Source organism: Chelonoidis abingdonii, chromosome 19 (assembly GCF_003597395.2).
Source record: "Chelonoidis abingdonii isolate Lonesome George chromosome 19, CheloAbing_2.0, whole genome shotgun sequence".
NCBI classification, from domain to species: domain Eukaryota; kingdom Metazoa; phylum Chordata; order Testudines; family Testudinidae; genus Chelonoidis; species Chelonoidis abingdonii.
In genome coordinates, this window is record NC_133787.1 from 20,217,098 (window position 1) to 20,228,402 (window position 11,305).

The 11,305-nt window shown below is 40.0% G+C and overlaps 1 protein-coding gene across 1 annotated transcript in view; it reads left to right on the top strand.

Annotated features, from left to right (window-relative positions):
- VSTM2B (V-set and transmembrane domain containing 2B) overlaps window positions 1–9,728 on the top strand; it is a 43,328-nt gene extending 33,600 nt beyond the window's left edge. The window contains exon 5 of the mRNA XM_075073674.1: window positions 9,103–9,728. Coding sequence (XP_074929775.1) covers window positions 9,103–9,191 — 89 coding nt within the window. The 3' untranslated portion in view covers window positions 9,192–9,728. The remainder of the gene's footprint in view (window positions 1–9,102) is intronic.
- Window positions 9,729–11,305: the final 1,577 nt, after the last annotated feature.

Here is an 11,305-nt window from a genome sequence, read left to right on the forward strand (position 1 = left end):
CGCCACTCCAGGGGGCGACCTGCTGGCCCGCCGATGTTGCTAGGGTAAAAGTTTCTCCGACGAACGTGCACGCGGCGCGCGCACACCTAACTGGAATGGATATGAGCAACACATCTCGAAGAACAACAGTTACAAAGGTGAGTAACCGTCTTTTTCTGTTTTGCAGGAAATTTTGACATTTTGACATTTGTTTTCATTCCAAATTGGAGTATTTTCAAAATTTCCAGTAAAACAGAAATTATAAAGAAGAAAAAATGTTTTGAAAGCTTAGTTTAAAAAAATTTAAATTTCATTTAAAAACATTTCATTTAAATAAAATGTTTGATATTTTTTATTTTTACATTATTTCATGACACTTCAGTAGTTGTAGTACATATGTCATGTTTTTACATGTACATTTTCTATATTATGCTTTCTCTTTAAACCACAATAGATTTTTAAAAAATCAAACTTTTAAATATTTAGTTACATATGTTTGTATGATAGCAATAAAAATATAAAAAAAGCAAATATATATCTAAAAATAAAATGAAATTTCAACTTCCAAGTGTCTGCACTACAGAAGTAACTGCATAGAGACAGGTTTCATCTCAATTATCACTTCAAAAGTTTTTTTTTCTCCTGCTGATGATAGCTCATCTCAATTGATTAGACTCTTCTTGTTGGTATCCATACTTGCACCTTTTCATGTTCTCTGTATGTATAAATATCTCCTGTCTGTGTGTTCCATTGTATGCATCCGAAGAAGTGAGCTGTAGCTCACGAAAGCTCATGCTCAAATAAATTTGTTAGTCTCTAAGGTGCCACAAGGACTCCTGTTCTTTTTGCATAAAGACAGATACCCCTGGTCGGGATCCTTGGTGAAGTAGTTTGCTACTTTCAAATCTGGATCCAATCCCACAGTTCTTTCTCATGGCAAAATCCTGATAATCTGGGTCCAGGTACTGCTCAATTACAGCTGGGCTTCTCAAGTAACTTGCTGAAGTAAATTAAGGGTCATCCCACTGACTTCAAGGGAAATACTTAGACTTACACTGATGCAACTGAAAGCGGAGTTTAGCTCACTGAATTCAAGTAGCCTGTAATAATTGTTAAAAGCAGTAAGGAGTATTGGCCAAGCTGAACAAGAGGCAAGCTAATGAGAGTTGTGCATTTGACACAGTCTTGCTTCTTCCAAAGTTAATGCTACCTGAATCTCCTTTCAGAACAGTTTTACATACATAACTTCATTGATTTCAGTGGATTTGCTTACACTAGTATGAAAGGAAAATTTGATCTTGGGGTTTAAATAGAGAAATCTGCCTTTCATCAAAAACAATCAACCAAAAAAAAGTTTCTTTAACTGCTAAAATTAATTGTGAAATAAGCATGCTCAGATGATCTTAAAAGGGTTATGAATTGTTCTCCTTTAAAAATCAGACGGGAATATGTGTAAAAACATGGAGATTTTAAGTTTTTCACTCGCACATAAAGTGCTTGTCATAAACAGATTGTAGGAGTTAATAGAACAGAAGTACTTTATATCTCTTTTGACTGTAAAGGGTTAACAAGTTCAGTAAGCCTGGCTGTCACCTGACCAGAGGACCTATCAGGGGACAGGATACTTTCAAATCTTGAGGGGAGAGAAGTTTCTGTGTGTGCTGTTAGTTTTTGGTTGTTCTCTCTGAGTTCTGAGAGTGACCAGACGTGCAACCAAGTTTCTCTCCAATCTCTCCAATACAGTCTCTTATAAGTCAGAATAGTGAGTATTAGGTAGATAAGCGAGTTAGACTTATGTTTGTTTTCTTTATTTGCAAATGTGCATTTGGCTGGAAGGAGTTTAATTGTGTATTTGGCTGGAAGGAGTTGAAATTTGTATTTTTGCGGAAAGGATTTTAATTTGTACTTGTATACTTAGGCTGGGACGGTATTCCAGTTGTTCTATAGCTGAAAAACCCTGTACCTAATCCATCTTAAATTTACAAAGATAATTTTACTGTTTTTCTCTCTTTTAATTAAAAGCTTTTTTCTTGTTTAGAACTGATTGTTTTTTTTCTGGTGAGACCCAGGGGACTGGGTCTGGATCCACCAGAGAATTGGTGGGAAGAGAGAGTTAATTTTTCTCTCTGTGTTAGGATTACTTTCCCTCTCAGGGAGATCTTGGGAGAGGGAAAGAGAAGGAGGGAGGAAGGTGAATTGTCCTCTCTGTTTGTGATTCAAGAAGTTTGAATCACAGTAATCTTCCAGGTGACCAGGGAGGGAAAGCCTGGGAGGGGCAACAGTGGGGGAAAGGGTTTACTTCCCTTGTGTTAAGATCCAGAGGATCTGGGTCTTGGGGTTCCCCGGGCAAGGTTTTGGGAGGACCAGAGTGTACCAGGCACTGGAATTCCTGGTTGGTAGCAGCACTACAAGTTCTAAGCTGGTAATTGAGCTTAGAGGAATTCGTGCTGGTACCCCATCTTTTGGACGCTAAAGTTCAGAGTGAGGATTTATACCATGACAGTGCTAAATATTGGTTTTAATTTAGAGGTTTAAATTGAGATTCAAACTAGATTAGGAGTATTTAGAATTTAAAATTTGCCACAGCAGATCTTGTAAATTTACAGTTGTTATACATAGTTACAGATGATGGTTGCTTGGCATAAGAAGAGAAATCCTAACCCGGTGCTTTTGGCCCCACTTCAGAATACCTGTTAAAAGACCAAATTTATAGACAATCAATTCTTAGCTGCTGTTTCAAGGGGATTTTCCCATTTATTAAAATTCTCCTTTTTCTTTTTCCTTAAATGAACTGTAGCAACCCTAGAAATCAAAGTCCTATTTATTCACTGAACAGGTTTGATGCCAGCGGCAGCAGTGCTCCTTTACCCAAGCTTAGATTTTAATAACATACTAAATATACCAGGCCACATCCTCACCTTAGTGCTATGCAGGTGTGAAGCTGGCTGACTGCCTGTGCCCTGGCAAGCTTTACATAGCCATCAAGAGCTGCCACTTGCCTCCGAGGCAGAGTCTTAGGCTTCACTGCAGATGGCCATATACAGTAACTATGGCACTTCTGTGGGAGACGATGAATCTTATATGCCCTAGTTCAAGGGCTGGCCCCTCCAAAGCTGTTAGAATGGTCCAGTCATGAGACGAGGCTGCTGGCAGTTTGAAAATGGTGGTGTCAGTTGGAACCCATGGTACCCGTGATTTCAATGCATACAGTAAGTGTCGAGATACTGTTTATTTTTATTTATCATTAAACATTAGGCTTAAAGTGGGATGTTGAAGTGGTCATGTTTTTACATTTTACATTTGCTATATTATACTTTCTCTTTAAAACACAAATAATTAAACAGATTTTTTAAAATATCAAACATTTAACTATTTAGTTACATCTGTTGGTATGATAGCAATAAGAATATAAACATAGCAAAGAGAATGGATAGTAAAGGATGTGATCAACTTAACAGCTTCTCTGGTCAATTTACCTTTGCATTTTCTGTTGATGCGTTTATGTTTTCAGACATCACTATGTTTCAGCATATACATATTTGTGCACAGACTCTTTTTTAAGGAAAAATTTGGAGAACGGCTGTTGATAGTGTATATCAGTAAACACATTATACATGGGGCTGATCCTGTAACCACTGACATTCAAATCTCCTGTTGCTATAAGGAAGAGTTTAGAATGTGTGTAATATGCAAGCTTGGGCCCTTAGCACCGAGACCTGCCAAGTGCTGAACACCCTCAGTTCCCATTTGGATCAGTGTGTTTCAAAGACACTTGGAAGTTATAGGAGCCTTTCAGCACCTCAGAGGATTGGGCTCACTGTGCCTTTATTTTAATGTGCACAATGTATTAATGTCAGCAACTGCAGTGTGATATTCTGCATTTATTTAGCTGAGTTTTAATTGTATTTGGTCCCTCTGTTGAATTCGACAAGAGCTCCTTGAGGCAGTACAAAGGGAGTATGTCTGCTGAGACATCCTTCAAAAGTGTTAACTATGTACTGTCCCCTGCATGGAGGTAGCTCTGCTGGCTCATGCGAGGTTTTGGGGGTGGATATCATCCCACCTCCTCCTTGCCCATTTTAGGGGAGTCTTACAGTGTTGTCAGTGCAAATCTTGCCAGAGTCCTTGTGCTTTCTGAGTGCAAGGACTGGGGATGTACTCAGCCCCTCCAAAGGGACAGAAAGGCACAGGCTCCTTGCACCTGACCATTACCTAGCCCTTTGTGCTTCCACAGGACTGGCACATGCTGGCCCTTGGAGAACTGAGCTCCGCGTTTCCTATATTAGGCTCATTGACTGCTTCATGAAGTTTAGTTGGTTTAGATGCACAAAGTGTGACCCTTTCTCTTTGGGAGCTTGTGCCTTCTGCCTCCCTCGCAGCAACACGCAATTATAGGACAGAAGATGACCAGGAAGTACCTTTTAGCTCTTGAGTTTATATAGGTATGCCGTGGTTGCTGTCTTCCCTCCTTTCACACACATCTGTAATGCCCTTGAAAAACAACTTTATGAATTGCTTCTTTTGCTGCCTTAGTTAATTGCATTTGTTAATGATTTTCTGTAAAAATTTCTTTTCATGCTCAGCTATTACTTAGTTGATGGTCTCATGTACAAATGTACATGGAATGACTTAAATTAAAATGCCAGTAACTGAAGGCAAGCAACATTCATCCAAGGTGGCTTCTCATAAACTCATTGGAGTCTGGAAACTAGATGGTGTGAAAATTAGTTCTTAATAGCATCCTGGCAGATCTCTGATTTGAATATTTTGCTATTGAATAGTAATGTATCTGTCCTGGCGAGGCAAATGTAGGCCAGGAGTTAATTTGAGCATTGGTGCCATGTTTACAGAAGAGCATTTCCGAGTATTCCCTTTGACTGAACCACAGAACACACATAGAGAGACTCACAATGCATGCAAACCTGTGTAATAACCCCAGACTAACATTTTCATAATAGGTTATATAAAGCTTGGCTCCCAAATTAAAAGTGGACTGATTTTTTCAGAGATACTGAGTGCCTACAGGTCCCACGTGAAGGCTTCCTCTCTGAAAAGTGACTGTAAATACAGCACTGGATGGTTTCCTGTTTGTCTCTCAGTGACTTCATAACTAATGTGCTTGGTGGTTTAGAGGGGTAAAGCTGTTTCTTCTGCCAACCCTGCAAACTCAACCTGGGATCTGAGGGTCAAGCTGGGCTCTTCCTGTCTTTTGCATTATCTCCAGTGATAAAGGTTCCACAGAGCAAACTAGGTCTTCAGCCACACTTATGCAACCGCCATTGCCTTCCAGTTATGGCCTCCAAGTCCATGGCCTTCAGTAGACTTGCATAGCTGTAACTGATTGTGTAACTGCCAATCGACTGATGATGCAGACAAATCCAACTCACATAGTCTCAGTTATGTTGGCTCTGAAGCAGTAATAACTCACCCTGCAGATAGGATTGTGAATTAACAAAAGAAGCAGATCTGGTGAGTAAAAAGGTGCCATTTTTCACATTCACTTCTCTGGGAAGAACTGAGCTGTAAAGGGTGTAAAAACAACCATGATCCCCACACAGCTCTAGTGGGTATTGGTCCCTAGTCACAGTGTGTCCAGGAGCTTCTTCTAGAGCAGTGGTTCCCAAACAGGGGTTGTGAACCCCTGGGGGTTCACAACATGTTACAGGAGGTTCTCGGAAAAAAATTCCCTAATGACAGCCAGAGCTGTCCCTAGGAACCCTGGGAAGCATGGGGCCAGCAGCCTGGAGTCCCTGGACTTCCAAGAGCTAAGCAGAGCAAAGCCAGCATATCTTAGGAGATTGAAACTCCAAGACTCCTTATAAGAAATGGAAAAGGGGGTGGGTATTTTTGGCTGTTTTTTAAAATGAAATAGGCATCTAGTATTGTTTTTAAAATTATTATGAAGAATAAGTTTAAGCTTTGTTTGTTTGCCTGGGCTGCTCAAGATCTGAATGCTTTTGTAGGAGGAACTCTTTAAGTTGCCTTCTTAAATCCCTTCATGCTGTTTCACATCAGATACTCCTTGACAAAGCATAGGAGCCTGTCTTATAACAGGCTTATTCAAAGTGATACAAGCTACAAAAGTGAGAATTTGGACGAGTGTTGCTGTTTTCATAATGTAATAAAAATAATATCATGATAAATAATAATAAATACTCTGTAATAAGCATGTCACAAAAACAAATTTTATATTTCTGAGATCACTGCTTTTATAATTTATACTCAGGTAAAGGAGAAAATCATTTTTCATTTTTAGGAAACATTCATTTTTAGGAGGGGGTTTGCGATACTTGACAGTTTAGTGAAAGGGGTTCACAGGTTGTTAAAGTTTGGGAACCACTGTTCTAGAGCAGGGCGCCTCTACACTACCGTTAATAGAGGGTTGGGTCTTGTGGCATAATGTAAATTTGTTTCTTTTTAATGCGGTAGCTAATGAATAGAAAATAAGTATTTTATCACATTTTTAGAAATATTTCTGTGCAAACTCTTTGCCTGTTATGATTCATGGAAAGGGGTTGACTATGGAAAGAATCATTTGCAACCTCTCTGCATTGTTATAAAGTTAAACATTTAACTTGTAGACTTCCTTTATTAAAAGCTCCAGCACTTACTAGTGCATCCAGCAGCTATTAAGGCAGAGGGACACACTTAAGAAGCAGTAATGCCTAAAGGTGATAGTGGACAGCAAACTAAATATGAGTTAGGAATATAATAAAATAGCAGGGAGGACCCAGTTTTTATCTACAACATAACAACCTGTAGCAGGGCAGTTATACTCCTTGGTGCCTCTACTGACAATAGGGTTGCCAAGTGTCTGATTTTCAACCAGAATGAGTGGTTGAAAAGGGACCTTGGTGGCGGCCACTAAAAGTCCAATTGGCTGCAGCTGCCGGCTCCATGCGGCTTCAAGAAGCGGCCGGCATGTCCCTCCACCTCCCAGGCACAGAGGTGGCCAGGGGGGCTCAACGCACTGCCCTGTCTGCGGCACAGGTGTCACCCTGAGCACCAGCTCTGCAGCTCCCATTGGCTGGGAACCGCAGCCAATGAGAGCTGCAGGGGCAGCGCCTGAAGATGGGGGCAGCACGCAGAACCCCCTGGACACCCCTCTGTCTAGGAGCTAGAGAGACATGCCAGCTGCTTCCGGAAGCTACCTGAGGTAAGTGCTGGCTGGAGCCCACACCCTGAACTCTTTCTCACATGCCCCAGCCCTGAGCCCCCTGCCCCAGCCCTGAGCCCTCTCCCTCACCCAAACTCCCTCCCAGATCCTGCACCCCCTCATGCACTCCAACCCCCTGCCCCATCCCTGAGCTCCCTCCTGTACTTCAAACCCCTCAGCCCTGGCCCGGAGCCCCCTCTCGCACCCTGAACCCCTCATTTCTGGCCCTATCCGGAGACCGAACCCCCAGGCCAGAGCCCGTCCCGCTTCCCATACTCCTGCCCCAGCTCAGAGCCCCCTCCCACACTCTGAACCCTTCGGCCCTCACTCTCAGCCCAGAGTCCCCTCCTACTCCTTAAACCTCTCATCCCTGACCCCATCCCAGAGCCCGCACCTTCAGCCAGAGCCTTTACCTCCTCCTGCACCCCAACCCCTGTCCCAGCCCAGTGAGAATGAGCGAGTGAGTGAGTGACAGAGGGAAGGGGGATGGAGTGAGTGGGGGCAGGGGGCGGGACAAGGGTGTTTGGTTTTCTGCAGTCAGAAAGTTGGCAACCTCAGATAACAATACCTTGAATTTAGTGCTCCAGTACGCTCTTTGTGACTCTGGTGAGAAAACCCCTTATGTACTCATTCCAGGGTTTTATCCTCTCTGTGGACCAGATTCTTACACTTTTACAGTGATAGCCCCTGGTTCAGTCTTGCTCATATCAGTGAGAACAGTAGTGGAAAGAGGCACTACTTCACATAAGGGCAGCAGAATCTGCCTCTGTATGGGTTCTCTCTAGTGCAAGAACCTTGATGCTAATTGCAGGAACACCTCCCCTCCCATTCACCGTCACAGATCACTTGCCATCTGTGTAACATCCTTGTGGCATCTAAAGCAATGTCTTACATGGAAAAGTAAATATAGGAAAATACTTAATGTGACTGAGTAGATGGAAACCAGGAGGGGAGCCCGCACCATGCAACCAGCCAGCTTTCCACAGGCCACCAGCAAGTGGTTCACAGGCTCCAGTTTGAGAATCCCTGTCCTTTTGAGCCCTGGGCACTTTGTTACTGGAATGATTAAGACAAATTGGGCGGGTGGGGGGAATTTAGAGAAGAGCAATAAAAAAGAGTCAGAAATTAGAAACTGACTTGCAGGGAATGATTTAAAAGAATTAAATATACTTGGCTAAGAGACAATTTCCTGGGAACATAACTGATTACACCTTTTGAGTACTTGTAAACATCACAGAGAGAAGAATTATTTAAGGTAGCACAAGGTAATAGATATAAGAAATTTTATCTGTATGTGAGAAAATTCTTCTTAACTATGAGATCTATTAGACGGTGGAGAAGTCCCAAGAGTCAGGATGAAAATCCCATTACTTGTGGCATTTAAAACTAATCGGGATAAAGCCTTTGAGACAATACTGAATAAAACAATCTTGCCCTTCCCAGGGTTTGGACTAGATGATTTTAATAGGTCTCTTCCACAGCTGACTTTTCTAGATACTGCTCTTCATGTGTAGAAGGTAAACAACATGCAGGGTCTTGCTGTCTCAATTCCAAACAAAACTGGTACATATCTTGTTGATCAAGGAATGTTGCAGAGTACAGCCACAGCATTTGTCATTTGCTTTTAAAGTGATGGTGGTTGATACCTGTCATCTGTCAGGAAATGGTATAATGGATTAAGGCATATTTATAGCAGTCTCAATTGCTGCTATACCAGATGCCAAGTTTAGGCCATACCATTAGTAATGCATAATGAAATGACCTAAGTGAGAGGCAGGCTTTGAGGAATAAAGGCATTTGAGCTAGATAGCTCTAGTATGTGATCTTACTATTAAAATTAAGCTTCTGGCCTCGGACTGAAATGATGAAAATAAATCCTTTTATATTCTTCTATATTAAGAAGCTATGTGTGTTTTTAAAGACAGAATATTAATCTCTTCCTCTCCTCTTATCTTTTTCTTTTCTAGGTACAGGACCTATTTATGCTACAGACCCACTCCTATATATGTTCCTGTTAATACTGCATAAGCTTGTACACTTACTAGTAAACCACTGATGGACTATTTTATCCAATATTCCTAAGCCAAACAAAAAGGAACCTATTTAAAAACAAAACAAACCCTTGATAAGAACTGTAGTTTTAAAGACGGACAGAGAGAGACTGAAAGAAGCATGACAAATTGTATATGGGGAGGGGGAAACATATTTTTGGGGATGTTACACAAAATAAACCACCTAAAATAATGCATCTAGTTTCCAGATTATATGGTGTAAAGCCACGCTCTGTGCATGGCACCTTTTATTTCTCTATTTTAATGTAATATTTTTTCTTTTCTAAACCTTCCTTCTGACTATTCGTTTTGCACGAACTGTTGAGCAGTTATCTTTATGATAAAATGTAAAGATGTTGAGTCAAAGCCCTTCTAAAGAAGGGCAATATTTTTAGTAGATTATTGTGTTTAGGTTTTTTGGATTTCCTTTTTCTGTTTCTTAATTAAAGTAAATTATTTCTTTTTGAGACATTTTGATTAAAAAGGCACATCTTACCATAATTAATATTCACTGTCAATAATATTTATTTTTAAATAAAGATTGGAAGCAAGGTAAGACATTTGTTTATAAACTGTATTGTATATTGCTGAATAACAGTTGAATAAAAAGATTTTGAAATAATGTTTCTACAGCTGTGATGAGTTTTAATGGCTTTATACATAGACTGTACTGAATTGCTACATAGATTGTGTGTTCCTCCTTCAGTCACAATTCATGGCTGTTTGCCTGCTTTATGAAGCACTCAGAGCATCCAAGAATCTTGCTATCTCCTGCCTGTTCACAACAAGCAGGGCAAAGGAATGATGGTGCAACATATAACTGTATATTAAATCTATATCAAAAAGGAATCTCGTGCCAGGTGTGTTTCACTTTGCTGATAACTTCGGTTTGGGGAAGTTGCTACATTATGCAAAGTCAGAAGGACCATTAAACAATTTAGAATGTTGAAGGTAGGTTACATTTTGGGTGTATCCGTTTCTACAATATCCTTGCAGAAACAGTGGAATGGAAAAAAAATTACATTCTCAAATGTGCAATATTAATAAAATAAAAACTAATAATGTATTGTGTGGCATAGATAATACTTAGTTCTGCCAGGAGTGTAGAAGACTGGACTAGATGACCTCTAAAGGTCCCTTCCAGTTCTATTATTCTGTGATATACGTAGGGCCTGAACCAACATGCATTGACTGCAATGGGTTCTGGATCAGGCTCTTAGATTTCTGTTGACAAATACCAAATACAGCTGGTTGACTTATTTTGAATGAAAAGGTCCCCTCCGCCCCCCCACCCCAAAAAGGACTCTTTGAAACAAACAATTTTTTTTCACTAAAGAATGGTTTGAAAAAAATTTCATTAACAAAAATGTCATCTCTTTAAAAAAAAAATGGTTATTGAAACTTCATCTTTACTGAAAAATGGTTGTGTGGGGGAGAGGTCAACTTCAAACACTGAGATTGGTTTGAAACTGGGATAAGGTTTGCCTGTGCAAGCCTTGCTTTACATCGGAGCAGTGCAGCTATCCTGGGGATTTAGACAACACCCCTAAATATGTATTGTAAATCCTCTATTTTTTTAAACTGTTACTGCTTAATTCACTGGTGTTTGTAACTGATATAGTTTATGTTTACATCATTATGCAATATTTCCATTTATATGTTTGAATTTCTGTCAAAGAGTAGGGAATTTATATTTAATATGCTTACAGTTATGGAATTTTTAGGCAAATATTTAGAAACAAAATAGGTTAATCTTTTTACATTTGAACAACGTATTCATTTATCTTAAAGCCCTAGTGTGATGAATCTCAATAGGCTTCACTAATGGTCAAATGGAGTTGGATTTTTAAAAAGAGGAAAATAATCTTACCAATATAAAGAAAACCAGCCCATAACATAAATAAGGAGTTGCCTGCTAAATGCCAGTACACATGGCTCATACTTTGTCGATGCATTAATCTGTTTCAGATTTCATTCATATTGATCAGTAATACATCTAGTTGTAAATGTAATCTTGTTTTTTGGAGATAAAGTGAACCTGACCTGAAGGATATATGATTTTTTAAATAGTTCATTCAATACTGCATTGTGCTAATGTCAGATTAAAGAGTTAGCTATT